We start from the raw sequence: 24,310 nt of genomic DNA on the forward strand, positions 1-24,310 counted from the left end.
GGATCAGATAATGATTTTCATTGTTTGAGCAGTCATATCATTTCTATAACAAAAATTTATACAACAAATATATGCAACAAATATTTGTCAGAAGCTTAATATCTGCAGTCTCTCCACTAAACACAGATAACAGAACACAGAAACATTAAAACCTGCTATAATAGGGTGCTTGGGAGGGCTTAGAACAAGCACATACCCAATTTGGAGGATCGGGGGATTCTTTTTTCCTAGAGATACTAGGAAACTTGACATAAACTGAGTAAAAAAAAAAATCAACAGACATTTTTTTCTGATAAATAAATGGGGTGAGAGCAAGAGAGAGAACAAACCTTGAGAAATAAAAGGTATTATGGCAAGAAACTAGCATATTTACAGGCCCAGATCTAAGAGAGCATGATGTATATGAGAGATGGAATGGAAGTCGGCCTGTGTGTGCTGGAGAACACAGAAGGGATTGATGGAGATGAGGTGAGACAAGCTAAAGGGGCAGGCCACACAAACAGCCTTAGAAACCAGGCAGTGATGTTTGAGATTGGTTCTGAGAGCAGTGGGGCTCATGGAAGGTTATTATTTGGTACAGTAGCTGACAGGCAAGTCTGGCCAAAATGAGAAGCAGGGGCTGGAGAAGACTGGTCAGAGAGAGACAAGGAAGCTGTTCGAGAATCCAGGTTCAAGAGAGTGCAATCATGAGCCAACATGCTGGGAGAAGAAAGTTTTGGACTAATAGGGCTTGCTATTTGATTCCAGATGAATGGAGACTGAGGATGAATGATACTGGCTAATTGGGAATCAGGTTAATCATGATTCCATTCTGTTGTGAGAGAGCATGAGAGAAGCAGACGGTAGGACCAAGAGAGAAGGAAAGGGATGTGTTGAGTCAGAAATAATGAGATGCTGAGTAGAGATGTCCATGTAACAGAAGGGTAAGTGATGAAGGGGCTCATGATGGAGAGATCTGGGTTGGAAATAAATACCAGTGTTCCTTCACCATATAGATGATAAATAAAACCTAGTGAACAAAGTAATATTATCCCAAGGAGAATGTTTAGTGAGAAGAGGGGCCAGGACAGATCAGTAGAAAATACCTGTAAGGCATATCACTCATTCACCGAGTTTATTAAGTACCTACTCCATTCAGGTACTGTTCACAATGCTACACATAGAGCAGTGCAAAAATAGGATAATCCCTGCTCTTCCAACAATTATGGGAGGAATGTAATAAATAAAAGTAAAAGTAGGGGCGCCTGGGTGGCTCAGTGGGTTAAAGCCTCTGCCTTTGGCTCAGGTCATGATCTCAGGGTCCTGGGATCAAGCCCCCCATCAGGCTCTCTGCTCGCAGGAGCCTGCCTCCCCCCGCCCTCTCTGCCTGCCTCTCTGCCCACTTCTGGTCTCTATCTGTCAAATAAATAAATAAAATCTTAAAAAAAAAAAGTAAAAGTTTTATGGCAGATGGTGATGAGTTCTGTGAAAAAAGAATAAAGCAGGGAAAGAAAAGGCACTGAGTTACTATTTAACAAAAGACCTGAAGGAGGTGAGAGAATGAAGGCTATGGCTAGCTGAAGACAGTGTTACAGCAAGGAAAGGAAGAGCTTCCAAGACACTAGGACTTATTCTAGGAAGACCAAGGGAGCCAATGTAGCTGAAAGGGTGATGGGGGAATAGTGGAAATGAAATCTGAGAGTAGGAAGAAGCCAGGTGGCAGAGTTCCTTAAGGTCTTCCCCTTAGAAGGAATGAATATGGACTTCCAGTGAATTGAAAGAGTAACAGGCATGACTGACAATTTAAATGTATCACTCTGGCTGTTAAGACTTAAGGAGAACACAGGCATAAAGACCAGTTAGACGGCTTGTTGCAACCCTGGGGCAGAGACGGTGGCTTGTACCAGGGGAGGAGTCCTGACAATATTGGGAAATGATCAGACTCTGCATGTACTTCAAAGATAAGTTCCCATCCATTAAAAAAGAATGAAATCTTGCCATTTGCATCAATATGGATGAATCTAGAGTATAATGCTAAGTGTCATAAGTCACAAAAAGGGAAATTCTATACGATTCACTCAAATATGGAATTTAAGAAACAAAACAAATTAACAAAGAAAAAAGACAAACCAAAAAACAGACTCTTATGCTACCCCTTTATAGTAACACCCATCCTTTTCCCCACCACCATCCCTGACTTTTGGCAACCTTTATTCTGTTTAACATCTCTACATTTTGTTATATATATATATATATATATATATATATATATATGTGTGTGTGTATATATGTATATATGGAATCATAGATTATATTATATACATTATATATATATATATATATATATATATGTTATAAATTATATAAGTGGAAACACAGAATATTTGATGTTTTGAGACTGGTTGTTCTCACTCAGCATAAAGCTCTGAAATCCACTAAGTTACTACACAAATCAAGAGTTTGTTCCTTTTATTGCTACATAATATCCCAGGGTATGGATGTACCTCAGTGTGTCTGACTGTTAGGTACTCAGAACTTTTTTGGTTGCTTCCATTTTTGGGGCTATTGAAAATAAAGCTGCTATGAACATTCCTTCATGGGATTTTTTAACTGTTGTAAATTTTCACTTCACTGGGGAAAATGCCCAAGAGTGTGTTTCCTAAATTGTATGAAAAATGTATGTTGAGTTATTTAAGAAACTACCAAGCTATTTTTCAGAGTGGCTGTACCATTTACATTCCAATCAGCAACACAGGAGATCCAGTTTATCCTCATCCTCAGCAGCATTTCCTACTGTTACTTTAAAAAAAATTTTAGTTCATCTAATTGGTGTGTAATAATATACTCTGCATTTAAAAAATATACTTGGAGTCAGTGCTTGTGACTGTTATAGGTCATTAAGGGATGAAAAAAGAGAATTCTGAAATATTTAGAATATATATTTAGAATATAATCTGTGTCATCTGTTAAATAACATTGACTACTACTGTTAAATACTTGGCAGATTTAGAAATCTACTTCATTAAGATGGTGGTGACAATGAATCATGGAACACTGCATCAAAAACCAATGATGTACTGTATGATGACTAACATAACACAATAAAAATAAACAAACAAAAAAAGAGGTGGCGATGTGAGTCGTACCTTCATCCATGACAGCTTGCCACTGAAGAACATGCTTTGGGTATGAAGTTCTAACACTATAGGCCTGACATTGCCAGTCTCTGAATCCAGGCAAACCTGCAGGACAAGGTGGATTCTCACATATTCTGTATTGTTTTCTGGGACCATTACAATCCCTTGCTTCAGAGCCTAGCCTAGAAAAGATAGTACAAATAGTCAATTTTATCTTATTTTAATGTTAATTACTCATTTAAAAAAATTTAAAGGCATTAAATTAAAAAGGTAGAATCCTTCATATTAAATCTATTTTGGAAAATGTGGACACGTTAAATGATTGCTAATGGTAGGAAATCTATATGCTTATTAAAAACCATATAAATATATATATATTTTATATATATATATATATATATTTTTTTTTTTTTTTTCCTCCCTATCCTTGATCAAGTTAACTTCTAAAACACATGATAAATAAAAGCCAACCTGCCATAGACATGGAAGAGTAAAGGGCAGAGGCTGGGGGCCAAATGGAAAGCCTGTGATTCCTGTGATGGAGTTGGTTCTAATGTTTTCACACCCTTTCTTTAAAATTGCTTTCGAAGGAATCGGGCCACTGAGCTCACACCAAGAGTAAAAGCATAGAGCTGAAATGATCTTCTCATGTGCTTTCCTGGGATCACTCTAGCAAGTGACTGGGTTTGGGTGAGCAGACCCTGAAATGCTCCCTATCTTCATACATGCTAGCACGTCTTTATTTCTCAAGACTACTAGCTTATATTGACATTGATTTTGTTCTCCTTCCCTCCCTTCCTTAAGTCCTATTCACCTTTCTGCCTTCTCACAGTTCCCTTAATCATGGACTCACTTCATCTAATGCATGTCTCCCTGCTCATTTGAAGGCACCAGTTTCTTCGATTTACTCAAGAAACCACCCCATGCAACATTTAATTCTTTGTTCTGAGAGGGGTTGGTCTCATTTTCTTCTTGGGGGATTTTATATCATTTAAACAACTTGAGGGATTTTTCTGTTACCCAACATGGGGTAGGGATTTGAGGGGCTTCTTCTGCCTTCCAACACTGTTTATCAGTAAAACCTTTGCCTTTGGAAATTGAGGGAAAAAATGCCCTCCCCCAATCCAGGAGCTTTGCGTTTACCCAGGACATTTGCGCTCTCGACTGCTGATCCCAGAACCGCAGGTTCGGCTACAGGGGCTCCACTCGCTCCACTCTCCGGCCACATGTCCAGGTGCCAAGGTCCTGCTGGTACATTCTCCAGCCTTACACCACTATTCCAAAAGTTATGTCTTAGGTGAACAAATCAGGGCACAACGGAAAATCATTCACTGGCCTACAGAGTCATTGGAATTGTGATTAAATCACACCTACTAGAGCCCCACACATATGAACTGAAAAAGACCAAACCCAAGTTGGCACTTGCTTCTTGTCATAGCAGTAGAATGGTCCGTTCTCCCAGTTCTCACGTCAGATCACACAGTCTTGTTATGAAAACAGTGCACATGTATTCGCCCTACAGCTCTGAGAATTCAGTACGTATGACAGAGACAGGGTAAAGAGGGAAGTTGGGGCGGCACAGCCATGAAAGGAAAACTAACACAGTCTGAGAAACATTAACAGTTTAAAATGGACACATGACAGAAGCAGAGTCCTACGTCAGAATGGAGAATAAAACCTAAATGTTCTTGCATAACTGGACTGAAGGAGACATTTTAGCAAACTTAATGACTGTGATTTGAAAGGTTGGTGGTTTTCTTTCCTTGTAATTAAAAAAAAAAAACCCAAAACAAAAAACCCTGATTTAACTTCAACACTTCCCTTCACGACCTCTTTCTTTTTTCTGAAAGAGTTCACATCAAACATAAACGTTAACATTACAGCAAGTTTTTGTTTGAAAGCAGTTTACTTAAAAGACCTAGGCAATTGGATTCTTTGAAATTTCATCATTTCCTTCCAGTTATTCTGCAACTTGTTTTCTATTGATTAACTGAGAAAGATAATCACGAAAGAAGAGAAAGGACTCTACTCATTCTCTTGTTTATAATTATATTTTTATCCACTTCAAACAAAGGCAGCCAAAAAGGCAGTTTCTGTGACCACCCAGGAATGGGTGCCCAGACGTGGAAGACTTGGATTTCTCCTTATTTCGGAAAAATCAGATACATCAGGATCACGGCAAACATGTTAAAAGTAAAATTAACTGAACAAAATTATGTTGAGAATAATAAGAAAATATTTGCAAAATTCAGATTCATGACTGTATAATGATGGAGTTGAGCAAGCTTATCCTTCCAGACCTAAACAATTTTCTACACTTAAGAGCAACATGACTTATTAGGGATTTTGCAGAAATTACAGAAACACTCTAATCTTCACATTTCCCATTTCAAAATGTGAATGATATTCATATTTACCTAATGGACTTTGCAGGAGTAGAATGAAGCACTAAGCACAATACGTAGTCCATACTTAATAAAAGTTAACAATAATTAATGATGATAACAATAAATTGTATGTACTATTATATTAATATCATTAATAAGTTTCTAGAAGTCTAATCAAAACTTTATTCATCCTGATTTTAACTGATCTATATTTCTTTAGAATTTATTTTGAGATGGTCATTAAATTATTTGAGATGGTTATTAAAGAGAGAATTTAGGAAAAAAACTATGCTACATGGTTTTGTGTAGCCCAGTTAATGCTTTTCTAGGCAATAAAATAATTAGTTCCTGCAGATTTTTTCCATAATGTCAAATTTGAAATTCAACCTCTTTTAGATACAATAAGCTTTAAATCAATGCTTGAAAAAAATCTCAACAACTCAGAGTGTATTGATAGCACATTACATTGAGATTTTGTATGAAGATTGTCATGAAATTGCAATTTTGTGTGAAGATTCAGTCTGAAAACTGCAGAAGGGGGGAAACCATGTCCTTTTAAATAGTTTACTGGCTTTAAGGATAACAATCGAATGCCATTCATGAAAAAAAAAAAATTCAACATGAAAGCTGTCAAACTTCAGTGGGTCAAATTGTTTTGGCCTATTTAAATGGTGTTTGTGCTTCCCGTGTTGTGTATCATAGCTCCTTGCTCATTTAGCAGCAAGCTGTCATTGAAAGGCTGGGCAATCATTCCCAGCAGACTAAAAATATGCTATGAAAGACCAGCATCTGGACGTGTACCTCATTTAAACCAGAGCACACTGGGCAGATGAAGAGAAATGGAAACAGATATAGAAGTCAAATTTGCATACATAAATCAGTGAACTTTAAAGAAAGCATAGTACAGTATTTAAAGTCATCACTTTGCAGAGAACCAGATCTCTGGATGAAACCATGGAGAACCTGTCTTTGTGTCTTCTAGGTGGTGTTGTACTTCAAAACTGAAAGAAGTGTTAAATGTTCTGTTTAAATGATCATACAATTCATTCCATTTGGTTTTTGTTTAAATTATCATATAATATATTCCATTTGGTTTATATATAAAATGACCTTAATGATGATTTTCAAATGTTTTCTGGCAGCATATTTTTCTTCTTTTGTATTTTTGAGCCTCAAGAAATATTATACCTGGTTAAAAAAATATAAAATTTGTCATATCTACTAATTCAGTCTAATTTATGAAAATGCTAATGAAATATAAAAATATAGATTATTTATGAGACAGTACATGACATAAAAAATTGACTGCATTTCCATTCTATCAAATTTCTAGGTGGACATGTCTGGGAAGTTCATAAAAACATAAGATTGGAAGAGGTCTGTGAAGATGACCAGGGGAACATCATTGTCTAATCAAATCTTCTTATAAATACATTGTTGGATGAGAGAAGAGGAGGACAGAGGCAATAAAATCTACATATACAAATGTGTGAGTATAAGGATATTACAGTTGTTATGTTTTTAATAAAGAATTACAATGGTAAATTTTAAGAATCTCAATTTAGGGAAGTAAATAAAATATATTATGTAGAATTCTTCAAAACAGGCTAAAACTTTACTAAATTTGCATTTAACTTTCCTTTCCTCTCCCCCAATTCCTAGCAAGTATTGTCCGTGAAAAAAACATACATTTCTTCGTTTTTACTAAGTCATTTACCAACTCTTTAGCATCTGTTAAATGTAAATGTAAACACAGATGATAGTATTATAAAGAGAAGAGAAGAAAGAAAAAGTTTGCTTTTAATTTGGAAAAGCCTATGCAGAAATTGTAAATAAATCTCCATCTTTACAATTATTTTGAATCATAAAATTCTGTAGGCACCTTCTCAGACTTAATTATACACTTTTAGATGAACTAGCTATATAGCTAGATTAACATCACGATACACTATAAAAAGTTACACGATTACAAAATTTTGTAACAAACTATTAAAAAATTCCCAGTTTTGTTTCTTGGTTTGCAATGGGCCAGGCGAGCAGTGTTTTGTGTGAGGTTTAACACTACAGCACCACTAGGCAGAGTGTTGGAAGCTATTTTCACGATGGCTTCTACAACAGCTGCAACAAATGGATATTTGAAGAAGCCCACACAGCCTGAGGAACTGAGAAGTCCATTAGTTATTTCAATACACAAAGCATTACAGAAACACTAAAAGAATACTGTTAGCACAATTAAAGGGAAATAAAAACATTTTACTTTTGATGAGCAATTACAATTTTTTTTAAAGATTTTATTTATTTATTTGACAGAGAGAGATCACAAGTAGACAGAGAGGCAGGCAGAGAGAGAGGGAGGGAAGCGGGCTCCCTGCTGAGCAGAAAGCCCGATGCGGAACTCGATCCCAGGACCCTGAGATCATGACCTGAGCCGAAGGCAGCAGCTTAACCCACTGAGCCACTCAGGCGCCCCAGAGCAATTACAATTTTGATGGCTTAAAGAATAAGTTTATTTTAGAGACCTTCAATAATGGAAATCATTTTCATAAATATCAGATGGAAAAAATAATAGCAGAAAAATATTGAGGGCATCAGTTTGTAAAAATGAAGAGATTTTATATTGTTAAAGAACTAAGATGAATGGGCTGTGTGATGTTTGAAGAAATACTGCTGAATAGTTGGTTATCTTTGTTTATTATGGTTTTCATGTTTCAGGAACAATAAAAATTATAGTTGGTGGAGAGTTTTATGATTCCAGCAATAAATTACTCAACATAATACTGTGAGGCTTGCCCAATATGCACACATTATTGTACTTTTGTGTATAATCAAAAAAAAAAAATAAAACCAACTCAGATTCTGACTCTCCATATAAACTCACAGAAAAACATCTGGCATGGTCCATAAACAACTGGCTGATAATTAAGAGAAATTCCCTTTCAAGAAAGCATTTTTCTGTTGATTGTATCTAGTGATAAAACATTTCTAGTCTTAAAAGATATTTTGTACTTAAACAGTTTGTATATTTTTTTCTTTTTTAATTAAAGAAATCACAGAAGTAATAAATGACTACATGATTATGTCAAACAATCCAAAAGTGTCTGGGAAAATAATTTTATTTTCCCTCAGCTACCCTGCTTTCAGCCATCAATTCCATTTCCCTCTCAAGAGCTAACTACTAATTACAGCTTAGAGTTTATATTTTCAAACCATTTTCTATTAGTTTAGGAATGTATACAATGTATGTGTGTATTCATAACCAGTTTTTTGGTAAATATCAAAGGGTATCATAAAGGATTATTTTTCTTGAGGTACCTGTGTATTAACCATCATGTCTTTTTTCCAGTTTGTACATATTTATCTACCTCATTCTTTTAACAGCTACATTGTAACCATTCCTCACATCATGAATATTTTCATTGTTTCTCATGCCTCATCATTGCAAACCGCAAGCTTACATAAGTATTTGTGTGCCTGTGTGTGTGTGCGTTTATATGCACACACATCTATTTTTGTGAAACACATGTATTTCCTTTGCACAAAATTCTAGCAGTGGAATTGCTGAAATTCCATTATGTCCATTTTTAAAAACGTGTTTTTAATCTAGCATTCAACATAACTTCATTGTTTTCATTAAGTAATTCACTCCAAGTAAGCTTTATATTGTTGTTTCTTTTTAAATGAAATAAACATGTCTGTTCTTCAGAGGCGAGGTTTCTGATTTTATATCTAATGAGTAAAATGATTAACCATTCTGTTTTCTCTTTATAGAATAAAAATTAGAAAGTAATGTAAGCTATTGAACTGTTATCTTTTGATTAAGTTAACTATCACTATATATTTAGATGAGATCTACCTCCTTCATAGTCTTCAACAGAAAATTATTTTTCAACAGCAATAATTTTGATATGAAAATCAAAAGAAAATTAATTTTTCAACAGCAATTACTTTGATATGAAAATGTATACTAATAAATTTTCCTGAAACTCTATGAAACACATTAAAGAACTCAGATAGCTAAATATTTACTGATCTTCAAAATGTCAATTAGAATATTTTATATATAATGCTTGAAATGACAAGGACAAATTCTACTCATTGTCTTTTCTGAGACAATGTTTTATAACTGAAAGGATTCATCAGCTCTGGAAGTTTGACATTATGCTATTATTTGTGATTATTTACCTATATTTAACTTAAATAGTAAAAATAAATTCATTTTTTGGTTAAAGCAATACACACATCTTTCAGTCTTCTCATAATCAACAATAAAAAAAAATACCTGCATTTATGTTAACAAAACAACCATAGATTTGGTACAATGTGAAAGTTAAAATTGAAAATGAATGAAATACTGAAAAAATTTTTCATATAATTACTGGAGGTATTCCACTGGTATTAAGATGGATATATATTTAACTGGAAAAAGAAGGTGTGAGTTTCTAGAATTTCATTCCATGTTCTTTTTTTTTTTCTTTTCACCAAAATGCACTGTTTATGCACCACACACAGTGCTCCATGTAATACGTGCCCTCCATAATACCTACCACCAGGCTCACCCAATCCCCATCCCCCTCCCCTCCAAAATCCTGTTTGTTTCTCAGAGTCCACAGTCTCTCATGGTTTGTGTCCCCCTCTGATTTCCCCCAACTCACTTCTCCGCTCCATCTCCCAATGTCCTCCATGTTATTCCTTATGCTCCACAAGTAAGTGAAGCCATATGATAACTGACTCTCTCATTTCATGTTCTTAATTAACTTAGACTTTGAATGACTTACCTTACCAGTGTCACAATCAGTTCCATCCATTGGTGGATCTAGCTTCGTTCTGCATTCTTTCTCACCCTCGACCTTGCACCATAACCCTGTGCAAATAACATGCTAAAAACAAACCCATAATAAATAATAAGGAGGAGGTAGCATATTTTTGAGGTGAAGTCTATAAGTTTTGAGAAAGCTCTCTTGATAGAACAACAGAAATTGTTTGAAGAAAAATATGTTTTAGGTAATAAAACATATAAACGTATCACTAAAATAACATATGGCTTATGTATAGTGATTAGAATATTGATACATTAAAAACAGAAAATCTGTTTAATACATTTAAATATCCGTATGTTTCTTAAATAAAATACATGTGATTACTACTAAGATTATGTAGGTACAACAGAGAAGTGTAAGCTAAAAACCATTATTTGTATCATTCCATGAACCAGGCTAGAAGAATAAAAGTGATGGGTTTGTGGTATGAATTAAGTGCCTGCTGTCCTAAAGCCTGTCCTCACTTAATGCTCTGCTTTACACTTAAAGGCCATGGTTAGTATTTCATTATTTCACCAAACAGCCTTGGCCTATGACACAACACAGACTATGAATGGGTATGTTTCTGGTATCAGTCATTTTTACCTCAGTCTGAATGAGTTTCAGATCTCTAGGATACAATGAACTTTTTCTAGGGAAAAGTTTGAGGGAATAACAAAAATCCTGGGATAAGATAGAAAAGACAGAGTCACTGTGAAGGATGAGAACTCAACAGGCAGGAAGGAAGCCTGTCAGAAACCCAAGCCCCAGCTCTAGGGGCCATCATCACAGACAGAATGAAGCACTCAGAACACATTTGCATTTCATAGAAATAGGAAGTCCATGAGGGACAGTTAGAGATGATTAGAATAATGCATAGTGAAGATGACTGTGTTACCTATCCAGATACATGGAGAAGGTGGAAGAAGACAGATCAATAGAGAAGAAATCATGGCAATGTGAAAGGCACAGTCTCATACAAGATTTTAAAGGGAACAAAATTTTAAAGATTGAAGAACCAAACCTTGAATACCATGAAGGGCGAAGGACTCCATATTTGGAGGGAGAAAGAAACCACTTCGCCGTTGATCAGGAGGTTGAGAAGATAAAAAGGCTATTTTAGGAGGTTTACTCTGCCGGTATATGCAAAACAGACTAAAAAAATCACTGCAAAGTAAAAATTAGCTTATGACCCAAATTTATTAAATATTTGGGAAGATATTTAACTGAATGTTTTAAACAGGTCAGTTACAATTTTAACACTGAATTTGTTACAAAGCTCCAAATAGTATTTTCCTATTCTTTCTTTCTTTAAAAATATAATTTCTCTTAAAAATTATATAATGTATGGCAAGAGTGGGATATATTCTATTTACCTTATTTTATTTGCTGTGATAGCTTTTCTGCTTCAAAATACTTCATCCAAATATATCGTATTATAGATTTAGCCTAACTTCTATAATTGGTTTACACAAATCATTTACCAAAACTTCATCCAGGGATTTATTTTAAAGAATGTCAATAATGTCTAAATCAAATTGCTTCTCTGCTATATTTTAGACCCTTTCAAGTTAACAGGTTGTTTATCATGTACATTTGTGCACACATTTATATTTGAATTAATGGATCTCTAACCTAAGATCATAGTTCTTAAATGTATTTTTCCCCTTAATACCTTTCTGTTAAGGATGTCTTATAATCATGGGATCAAATGTGAAATTTTCCAACAAAGAACAATTTTGCTTTATGTGTATTCCATAAAGCTTAGTTGTATTATAACATGAGTTATTTTTTCCAGGCTCATTAGTTAACCAGTACATACTGAAGTGCATATTGAACAAAAAAAACCCAAATCTTGTATACTGTTATTTTGTCATAATACTGGTTACTGAACACCTGTTGGTGGTCTAAATTCTGACCTTCCACTATTATCTGCTATTCATAACAGCAGGTACTCTAATTGATTCCCACTTCAGGCACTGGGAGAATGAAAGCAGACTTGGCAACTTTTCAAGATAAGCACAATCATTTAGAATATATCTCTCATAGAGGAGATCTCTGTACACTTTATATTCTGCAGGTCCAAGGATCTTATGGGAAGTAAATTACAGCCTCATTCTTAAAAATAACTCAGATTCAGGATTTCAAACTAAACTGTCAAAAGTAACACAAGAAAATGCTGAAGAAATGGTATGGACTATTTTCACCTTGAGAAGTAGAGTATCTCAGATGTGTGATATGAGGGCCAATATCAAGCCCTTCTTAAGATATTACAAAGATACTATAAAGGGGCAAGGGACATCTGGGTGGCTCAGTTGGTTAAGAGTCCAACATTTGATATTGGCTCAGGTCATGATCTCAGTGCCCTGAGATCCATCCCTGCCTCAGGCTCCCTACCGTGTATGTTAAGTTAGAGTCAAATATTTTTTGCAACTCAATTGCTGAAAGAATTTAATGTATCAATTAAGAAAAGAACTTTTAAACTTCAAATGCTTTCTTTAGGAACCCAGGACAGAACTTCACACCTCAGTTCTTCCTAGAAAGCTAATAAATAATAATGTAATATTCTTTTAAAAAAATTCTTCCATAATGAGAAAAGACCATTAAAAGCATATAACAAGGAGAGGAGCAAGATGCTGGGGGAGAAGACCTAAATATCATCGGATCCCAGGAGTTCAGCTAGGTAGTTATCAAACCATTCTGACCACCTACAAACTCAAAAGGAGATAGAAGAGAAGAAGAGCAGCAATTCTAGGAACAGAAAAGTGACCACTTTCGGGAAGTAAAACACGTGGAGAAGTGAACCCGAATTGATATATATTAAGAGAGACTGCAGGAGGGAGGGGCCAGTGAAATCAGAACTTTTAGAAGTCTGCTCCACTGAGGGAATTTGCTCTAGGGGCTAAGTGGGGAGTGGAACACTTGTGGGGACAGTGTGGTCTCAGGACCCACGGGATAGCAAAAAGACAAGGGGTGTCTGAATGTGGCAGAGCTCCCAGGTATTGGAGTGGGGAATCCGGCTGCAGAGATGGAGCAAGGTGGAGGGTTCTCAGCTCAGGGTTACCTTAAACCATGATCCGAGGCACAGTCAGACCACTGCTCTTCGAGCAGGGACCCCACAAGTGGCAGATCCGGAAGGAACCCCTCTTTCCTCCTCCAGGAGGAGTGCAGGAGCATGCAGCAAGAATCTGCTGGGTTTGGAGACTCCAATGAGGCCGTGTGCCAGAGAAAGAAATGCTTGGTCACAGGCTGGGTAAGAGCAGAGTTCGGCCAGAGACCAGGGAGATGGGAGGGATTGACTGCTTTTCTGTGAGGGTGCATTGAGGAGTGGGGCACCGAGCTCTTGGCTCCTCTGGGCTGGAGATTGGGAGGCCGCCATTTTCACTCCCATCCTCCCAAACTGTACAAAAAGTATTCAGGATCAAAAGCTCTAGAGAGTGAAACCGCGCAGACTGCTTAGCATGGCCCCTAGCAAAGGCGGTACAATTGCGCCTTGGGCAAAGACATTTCAGAATCACTGCAACAGGCCCCTCCCTGAGAAGATTAGCAAGAAAACCCAGCCAAGACCAAGTTCACCAATCAATGAGAACTGCAAAATATCAGAGCTACAGGAGTAAGCCACATTGAATTCATGGTTTTTTCCCTGTGATTCTTTAGTCTTTCAAAGTAAATTTTTAAATTATATTTTTTCTTATTCTATTATTTTATTTGCTCCCTATTTTAATGTTTTTTTAACTATTGTATCCTATCAAGAACTTTTAAAAAATCTTTTTAGATTTTCATTGCTATACCCTTATTCAATCCCTTCATTGTATTTAACCTTCTTTTTTTGTACACATACAGGTTTTTCCTTCTTTAAAATTTTGGGATACAGTTTCTTCTAATCAAAATATACACTAAATCTAGAGCATGGCTTTGTGCTAGTCTCCAGCCTGATCACATTCTTTCCTCCTTTTTTTTTTTCTTTTAAACCAATTTATCAGTTCCTTTTTTAGAATCTTTTTAAAATTTTTGTCTTTACAGTCATATTCCATCCCTTCACTGTGTGTACCCTTATGTTTGTATATATATATGTTTTTCTTTCTTTAAAATTTTGGGAGGCAGTTTCTTCTAACAGACCAAAATACAACAAAATCAAGTGTGTGGCTCTGTTCTATTCACCAACATATATATATAATTTTTTTTTTAACCCGACCCCTTTCTTCTCCTCCCCAGGTTTAGGTCTCTTCTGATTTGGTTAGTGTATATATTTCTGGGGTCATTTTTACCCCTTTAGTATTTTGTTCTCTCATTCATCTATTCATATCTGTAAAAAACAACAAGGCAGAAAAACTCATCTCAAAAAAAAAAAAAAAAAAGAAAGAAAAAGAGGCACTACCGATAGGTTAGGGACCTAATCAATAGGGTCATTAGTTATATGTCAGAATATACAGTTCAGAATGACAATTATCAAGGTGCTAGCTGGGCTTGAAAAAAGCATGGAAGATACTAGAGAATCTCTTTCTGGAGAAATAAAATCCCTTTCTGAAGAAATAAAAGATCTAAAAATCTAAACAAGTTGAAATTTAAAAAAATCTATTAATGAGGTGCGATAAAAAATGGAGGCTCTTACTACTAGGACAAATGAGGCAGAAAAGAGAATTCATGGTATAGAAGACCAAATGATGGAAAATAAAGAAGCTGAGTAAGAGACACTAACAATTACTGGACCATGAAGGAAGAATCCAAGATACCATACGATGAAACAATATTAGAATAATTGGGATCTCAGAAGAAGAAGAAAGAGAGAGGGGCAGAAGGTATATTGGAGCAAATTATAGCAGAGAATTTCCCTAATTTGGAGAAGGGAACAAGCATCAAAATCCAGAAAGAACAAAGAAACCTCCCTCAAAATCAGTAAATAAATCATCTAATAGTAAAACTTATAGGTCTCAGTGGCAAAGAGAAAATCCTGAAAGCAGCTTGGGACAAGAGGTCTGTAATATACAATGGTACAAATATTAGATTGCAGCAGACCTACCCACAGAAACCTGGCAGGCCAGAAAAAACTAGCATGATATATTCAGAGCATTAACAAGAAAAATATTCAGCCAAGAATACTATATTCAGCTAGGCTATCATTGAAAATAGGAGAGATAAAAGGCTTCCAGGACAAACAAAAATTAAAAGAATTTGAAAATACCTACGCAGTCCTACAGGAAATATTGAAAGGGGTCCTCTAAGCAAAAAGAGACCCTAAAAGTAATAGTCCAGAAAGGAACAGAGACAATATACAGTAGCAATCACCTTACGGACAATATAATGGCACTAAATTCATAACTTTCAATAGTTACCCTGAATGTAAATGGGCTAAATGCCCGAATCAAAAGACACAGGGTATTAGAATGGATAAAAAAACAAGACCCATTGATACGCTGCCTACAAGAAACTCATTTTAGGCCTAAAGACACCTTCAGATTGAAAATGAGGGCATGGCAAACAATTTACCATGTTAATGAGCATCAAAAGAAAGCTGGGATGGCAATCCTTATACCAGATAAATTAGATTTTTAGCCAAAGACTATAATAAGAGATGAGGAAGGACCCTATATCATACTTACAGGGTCTGTCCAACAAGAAGATCTAACAATTTTAAATATCTATGCCCCTAACATGGGAGCAGCCAATTATATAAACCAAGTAATAACAATATCAAAGAAACACATCAACAATAATGCAATAATAATAGGGGAATTTAACACTTCACCTCACTGAAATGGACAGATCATCTAAGCCAAAGATGAACCAGGAAATAATGGCTTTAAATGACACACTGGACCAGATGGAAATCACAGATATATTCAGAACGTTCCATCCCAAAACAACAGAATACACATTCTTCTCTAGTGCACATGGAACATTCTCCAGAAGAGATCACATCCTGGGTCACAATACAGGTCTCAACCAGTACCAAAAGATTGGGATCATTCCCCGCATATTTTCAGACCACAATGCTTTGAAGCTAGAACTCAATCACAAGAGGAAAGTTGGAAAGAACTCAGATCCATGGAGGCTAAAGGGCATCCTACTAAAGAATGAATGGGTCAACCAGAAAATTAAAGAAGAATTTAAAAATTCATGGAAACAAATGAAAATGAAAACACATCTGTTCAAAATCTGTGGGACACAGCAAAGGTGGTCCTGAGAGTAAAGTATATAGTGATACAAGCCTTTCTCAAGAAACAAGAAAGATCTCAAATACACAACCTAACCCTACATCAAAAGGAGCTGGAGAAAGAACAGCAAAGAAAGCGTAAACCCAGCCCGAGAAGAGAAATAATAAAGATCAGAGCAGAAATCAATGAAATAGAAATCGAAAGAACAGGAGAACAAATCCACGAAACTAGGAGCTGGTTCTTTGAAAGAACTAATAAGACTGATAAACCCCTGGCCAGAAGTATCAAGAAAAAAAGAGAAAGGACCCAAATAAATAAAATCATGAATGAAAGAGAAGAGATCACAACCAACACCAAAAAAATACAAATAATTATAAGAACATATTATGAGCAACTATATGAGTGCAAATTTGACAATCTGGAAGAAATGGATGCATTCCTAGAGACATATAAACTACTAAAACTGAACCAGGAAGAAATAAAAAACCTGAACAGACCCATAATAAGGAGATAGAAGTAGTCATCAAAAATATCCCAACAAACAAGAGCCCAGGGCCAGACGGCTTCCCAGGAGAGTTTTACCAAACATTTAAAAAAGAATTAATACCTAGTCTCCTGAAACTGTTCCAAAAAATAGAAATGGAAGGAAAACTTCCAAACTCATTTTATGAAGCCACTATGACCTTGATCTCAAAATCAGACAAAGAACCCACCAAAAAGGAGAATTACAGATGAATATCCTTCATGAACACAGATGCGAAAATTCTCAAACCAAAATACTAGCCAGTAGGATCCAAGAGTACATTAAAAGGATTATTCACCAAGACCAAGTGGGATTTATTCCTGGGCTGCAAGGTTGGTTCAATATCTGCAAATAAATCAACGTGATACAATACATTAATAAAAGAAAGAACAAGAACCATATGATACTCTTAACAGATGCTGAAAAAGCATTTGACAAAGTACAGCATCTCTTCTTGATCAAAACTCTTCAAAGGGTTAAGGATAGAGGGCATGTACCTCAATATCATCAAAGCCATCTATGAAAAACCCACAGTGAATATCATTCTCAATGGGGAAAAACTGAGAGCTTTTCCGCTAAGGTCAGGAACATGGCAGGGATGTCTACTATCACCACTGCTATTCAGCATAGAACTAGAAGTCCTAGCCTCAGCAATCAGACAACAATAAGAAATAAAATGTATATGAATAGGCAAAAAAGAAATCAAACTCTCACTCTTTGCAGATGATATGATACTTTATGTGGAAAACCCAAAAGACTCCACTACAAAACTGCTAGAACTCATACAGGAATTCAGTAAAGTGTCAGGATATAAAATCAATGCAAAGAAATCAGTTGCATTTCTATTCACCAACAGTGAGAGAGAGAAAAGAGAAATTAAGGAGTCTATCCCAGTCACAATTGCACCCAAAACCATAAGACACCTGGGAATAAACCTAACCAAAGAGGCCAAGAATCTGCACTCAGTAAACTATAAAGTACTCATGAAAGAAATTGAGGAAGACAAAAAGAAATGGAAAAAAGGTTCCATGCTCATGGATTGGAGGAACAAATATTGTGAACATGTATATGCTACCTAAAGCAATCTACACATGTAATGCAACCCCTATCAAAATACCATCAATCTTTTTTCAAAGAAATGGAAGAAATAATCCTAAAATTTCTGTGGAACCAGAAAAGACCCCAAATAGCCAGAGGAATGTTGAAAAGGAAAACCAAAGTTGGTGGCATCACAATTCTAGACTTTAAGCTCTATTACAAAGCTGTCATCACCAAGACAGGATGGTACTGGCACAAAAGCAGACACATAGATCAATGGAACAGAATAAAGAACCCAGAAATAGACCCTCAACTCTATGGTCAACTAATCTTCGACAAAGCAGGAAAGAAAGAACAGTGGAAAAAAGACAGTCTCTTCAACAAATGATGTTGGGAAAATTGGACAGCCACATACAGAAGGAAACCGAACCATTTCCTTACACCACAAACAAAAATAGACTCAAAATGGATGAAAGACATCAATGTAAGACAGGAATCCATCAAATTCCTTGAGGAGAACATAGGCAGCAACCTTTTTGACCTCAGCTGCAACAACTTCTTCCTAGAAACATCACCAAAGGCAAGGGAAGCAAGGGCAAAAATCAACTATTGGAACTTCACCAAGACCAAAAGCTTTTGCACAACAAAGGAAACAGTCAACAAAACCAAAAGACAACTGACAGAATGGGCGAAGATATTTGCAAATGACATATCAGATAAAGGGCTAGTATCCAAAATCTATAAAGAACTTATCAAACTCAACACCCAAAGAACAAATAATCCAATCCAGAAATGGGCAGAAGACATGAACAGACATTTCTGCAAAGAAGACATCCAGACGGCCAACAGACACATGAAAAAGTGCTCAACACCACTCACCATCAGGGAAATACAAATCAAAACCACAGTGAGATATCAACTCACACCAGTCAGGATGGCTAAAATTAACAAGTCAGGAATCAATAGATGTTGGCAAGGATGAGAAAGGGGAACTCTCCTACACTGTTGGTGGGAATGCAAGCTGGTACAGCCACTCTGGAAAATAACATGGAAGTTCCTCAAAAAGTTGAAAATACAGCCACCCTATGACCCAGCAATCACACTACTGGGTATTTACCCTAAGGATACAAATGTAGTGATTCAAAGGGGCACGTGTACCTGAATGTTTATAGCAGCAATGTCCACAGCAGCCAAACTATGGAAAGAACCTAGATGTTCATCAACAGATGAATGGATTAAGAAAATGTGGTGTATATATATATACATGGAATACTATGCAGCCATCAAAAAACCATGAAATCTTGCCATTTGCAATGACATGGATGGGACTAGAGGTTATTATGCTAAGCAAAATAAGTCAATCAGAGAAAGACAATTATCCTATGATCTCTCTGATATGAGGAATTTGAGAGGCAGGACAGGGGGTGGTGGGGATAGGGAAGTAAAAAAATGAAACAGGATGGATCTGGGGAGGGAGACAAACCATGAGAAACTCTTAATCTCAGGAAACAAACTGAGGGTTGCTGGGGGTAGGGGAATACAGTGAATGGGTTATGGACATTGGGGAGGGTATGTGTTATGGTGAATGCTGTGAATTGTGTAAGACTGTTGATTCATAGACCTGTACCCCTGAAGCAAATAATACATTATATGTTAATTTTTTAAAAAGCATATAATAGGAATGTGGATTTTTACTCAAGTAGGATTTTTAAAATGTTTACATGAAAATACCATATATTTTAAATGAAATAATTTAAGTGGAACATTAATTGTCCATATATAAAAATCATAAATTTTATCTTCAAAGATAACCTAAATTCATAGCTTTCTTTACAATAAATAGTTACATTAAGATGTTCTGAAATTTATGTCAAAATACAAAAGTCCTAGGGCACTGGGTGGCTCAGTTAAGTGGCTGCCTTTAGCTCATATCATGATACCAGGGCCCTGGGATCCAGCCCCACATTGGGCTCCCTGATTAGCGAGGAGTCTGCTTCTCCTCCATCTCCCCCCTCGCTCCTGCTCTCACTCACTATCTCTGTCTGTCTGTCTCTCTCTCTAATATATAAAATCTTTAAAAAAATTTTTTAAATTAAAAAAATTAAAAAAAACTTAAGTGCACCCATATGGAAGTAACAATTAAATCTTTTACATGTAACTCCTTGTTCTACCACTTGTATTATCTTCCAAAATACAATTTCAATAACTTAACATTTGGTAGTAAATGTAATTCAGCATGGAATAATATTATTAAAAACATGATTTTCCATTACAGAACATCATAGTACTTTCAAGAATAGAAGAGAAGAAAAAGGGGGAGAAGGGTATTTTAAAACACAGAAAACAAAGACTCTAAAGGAATAATAAAAAGCAGAAATCTAGTTCTTTGTAAAGAATAAAATTGAAAATTAAGAAAAAAAAAAAGAGGGGCACCTGGGTGGCTCAGTGGGTTAAAGCCTCTGCCTTCGGGTCAGGTCATGATCTCAGGGTCCTGGGATCGGGCCCCGCATCAGGCTCTCTCCTCGGCAGGGAGCCTGCTTCCCCCCCTTCTCTCTGCCTGCCTTTCTGCATACTTGTGGTCTCTGTCCGTCAAATAGATAATAAAATAAAATCTTAAAAAAAAAAAAAGAAAGAAAAAAGAGAAGGCAAAAAAAAAACCAAACAAACAACCCCACAAAAAACAAACAAACAAACAAACCCACAACCCTTAATATTAGAATTAAATGAAGGTATAACTACAGATAATGTTAGGTTTCTACAAATAATATGATATAAACAGTTTTATGCCAATAAACTTGACAACTTATGACAACTTACATGAAATGAAAAGATATTTTAAAACCTTCCTAAAAACTTACAAAAATGGACTCAAGAAGAAAAAGAGAAGCAGAGGTATTCTGTAAAAATAAAATAGTTAAAAGTGATTGTTAAATATTTTCCCACAAAGTATACAGCTGGTCCAAAAACTAACAATCTTTCAAAAATTTAGTTTCTCGTTTTATGTAAGTTCTCTAGAGAAGAGAAAAAGAAGGAACACTTTTAAATACCCTTAGATACCCACACTAGACAGGGATTTCAAAAGATAATAAAAATAGTAATCTACCTAATTTATTAATCTAGACTTAAATACGCTAAGCAAGCTTTAACAGGCTGAATCCAGCAATGCATAAAAAAACGCAATGCCATGACCAAGTTGGGTTTTTCTTCAGAATGCAAGGTTACTGTAATATCAGAGATTTGATTAATGTAATCAAGTACATCGATAACTTTAAAATCTATGATTTCTGTACTTATGGTACAAAGCTTAAAATGTAATTCAATATCTATTCTTTAAAAAAAGATCTTAGCACACCAGCCTTTGAAAAAAATGTCTTCACAATTACTGGACACCTATGAAACTCTACAACAAACAGTGTAAAAAAAAGTGAAATGTTGAAAAGTTTTCTTTTAAAATTCAGAAAATGGCAAAGATAGTATCTTGGCACCCACATCAGGAAATGAGTACATGGTGTATTCAAACTGGCAAGAGGAAAAAAAATAACTGTCAATATAAACTCCTGAACTCAGCTAAAATTTTATTCAAGACTGACAGTTAAATAAAGAGTCTTTCAAGGAAACAAAAACGGAGTATTTACCACCAACTGATCTGCTCAAAAGGAACTTCTAAATGATGTGTATTTCAAGAAGGAATATGATCTCATAGGAAAGGACTGAAAAACGACGGTGAGCGAAGAGACTGATAAAAATGAGGATAAATTCCAAATAAATGTTGAATATGGAAAACAACAGTAATTGGATTTTAGCCAATGCTATAAAACTTCCTCAAAGTGGGAAAAGAAATACTAGAAATGCAGCTCATTTACATCTCAAAAGCTTTATCCTTCTACAGAGAAATTTTGTTCCCTGGCAGTCAAATAAGCTTGATGTTTTCTCTTTTCCCTCCTCTACTCCAAAGATCCTTAGTGGCAGAAGTAGCATGAGTAGTCTGAGTAGCAGACATGGGGGAAAACACAACCCAAGCTGAGCCAACCAATGAGGTGACAAGCTGCAAAGGACTCCTGAACAGAACACACCAGCAAGTGTGAAAGAAAGTCAAGGAGTGTGAAAAAATGTAGAAAAAGGAAGACTGTCAGGACGTAGTTAATGAAGCCCCAAAGAAAAGAAAAAGAATGTAAATAAAAAGGAACTCTTTGAAATATTAAAAAAAAATCCAGAAATCCCTAGTATGAAAGAGATAAAAAAATAAAAAGATTCTCCTTCTGCAAGGAGAATCTTGCCCATCCCCACAGATGGACCACCCTGTAAATTACAACCATCAACTGTGGGCAGAATACAAAAAGCCACCTCATACTCGTTCTGGAGAATGAACAGTGGTAAGGGAACTTTTTAGGGGAGCCAAAGGATTGAACAAACTGCGTTAAATACCTTTGCATTGTTGACCTGACTGTGGGCTGTGCTTATGGCTTGGCAAAAAATGGATAAAGCAACAGTGAGAAAGAGGCCATCTTTTTAGATTTGTAAAGACAGAAGCTGCTGTGGTGAAAGCTGTCAAAAACTCACAGGCCAGTCTGGACCCATACATCTGGAAAACACCCTCCCTGTAGGACAGATAAGGAAAAAGTGGACTGAAGATATGAGCTCTTGTCCACAGTAGGGAAGACAGAGTTTCCAGTTTGAATCTAATGGTTAATATTCTGGGGAGGTGGATGGAGTGGAGGAGAGGAGATACTCTTTAGAGGAATACAACAGAATCCAGAGTACCCGCAATAATGATCAGCAAACTTATAATGTAAAGTGCCGAAGAATATATATTTTAGGCTTGTGACCACATGGTCTCAGTTGCAAGTACTCAACACCGTCACTGTAGCTTGAAGGTGGCCAGAGAGGACATAGGAACAAATGAAGGTGACTGTGTTCTAGTAAAACTTTATTTGCAAAAACAAGGAGCCAGCTCCCAGGCCACAGTTTGTGAGAAATTAATGTATTAATATGTAATGGGTTATTGTACTCATATTGCAGAATAAAACATGTCCACACAAATGTTCATTTACAAATGATCAAAGTAGCCTTAATCATAATAGCTAACATCCCAGATGTCTACTAAGAGATGAGTTATTGTCTTTGATATACCAATTCAATATAAGAAAAATGTGAAACTGGAACTTCCCTCATTACTTTTTTAAGTCACCATATGATTTGATCAAGGTAGGAAGTTTTCTATATGATATAATATACATTCAATTCACTATGTGCCTACTCCAAAACCAAAGGCAGAGCCTTAGGTCTCCTGGAGGTCTTCAGATTTTTAGCACACTTCCTTCTCACAAAAAAAAATAAATAAATAAATAATAAAATAAAAAAGCAACTCTCTTGTAGTCACTCTTACTGTTTTAGGGAAACACCCATACCTCTGAATTCTGAGCCAGGGTAAGTAAGTTCAGGAAGCTACTCTAATGACTTGGTGCTTTTTTGAGCTGGCTCAGCCACAAGATGCTAGATGGCCTAGAAGTATCAATTGCTTAAGAATCAGGAACCAGCCATCAAGAAGTTAGCACATTAAGTCAGAAGAGTGAGATATTATTATTGGAGGTTGACTAGCTTCACAAGTCTTTAAACATTGTTTTTTTTTTATCTCAACAGATACCTATTCCTTTAAACACTGTGCAAACATTAAGTTATGATCCTAAGGGTAAATTTACATCATTCATTAGATCAGCATATACGTTATGTTGGAGTTTCTAGTGCTTGTGTATAACTATCTGTTTATACATATGGAAAACCATACTTCTTAGTTAATTCAAATACTATGGACCAACTACCATTTTCTCTAAGATTCTACCTGAGACAAACATTTTAATGAGTTGCTATGAATCCTCACTTCATGCAGCCTGATACTTACTTATAATTGATGGGAAATAGGATGATCATAGGATGCCTGATTAACTCACATACAAGATGTGAAACATAAACCATCTGTCCTTATAGGCTGGTTTTTGTGTAATCACTGAGTTAATACTGAATAACATTGAGGTTATCTTCATGCTATCTTGATGTATGATATATCCAAGACTGACTATGAGTGAAAATTTAGAATCTTTATTCCATCATTCAGTTGATTCACTTCTTCATTTAACAAATATTTATTGAGCACTCTTTCAGGTGCCAGAGGGACAGTAATAAAAAGGACTGATAGATAATTTCTTCATTGTTACCAAGCCTGTCTTCTAAGAGACTTGTTTTGTTTGTAAACGTTGAATGACTAACTAGTAGATATGGTGACTCCATTGTATCCAAG

The 24,310-nt window shown here is 35.8% G+C and overlaps 1 protein-coding gene across 1 annotated transcript in view; it reads right to left on the reverse strand.

Annotated features, from left to right (window-relative positions):
• Nucleotides 1–24,310, reverse strand: part of LOC111141183 (ADAM metallopeptidase with thrombospondin type 1 motif 19) — a 246,812-nt gene that overhangs the window by 77,669 nt on the left and 144,833 nt on the right. The window contains exons 11-13 of the mRNA XM_022493562.1: nucleotides 10,279–10,380; nucleotides 4,260–4,390; nucleotides 3,126–3,298 (exon numbers count right to left, since the gene is read on the reverse strand). Of these exons, the coding sequence (XP_022349270.1) occupies nucleotides 3,126–3,298; nucleotides 4,260–4,390; nucleotides 10,279–10,380 (406 nt within the window). The remainder of the gene's footprint in view (nucleotides 1–3,125; nucleotides 3,299–4,259; nucleotides 4,391–10,278; nucleotides 10,381–24,310) is intronic.

Source organism: Enhydra lutris, unplaced genomic scaffold (assembly GCF_002288905.1).
Source record: "Enhydra lutris kenyoni isolate GAN:26980312 unplaced genomic scaffold, ASM228890v2 scaffoldscaffold5, whole genome shotgun sequence".
NCBI lineage: Eukaryota > Metazoa > Chordata > Mammalia > Carnivora > Mustelidae > Enhydra > Enhydra lutris.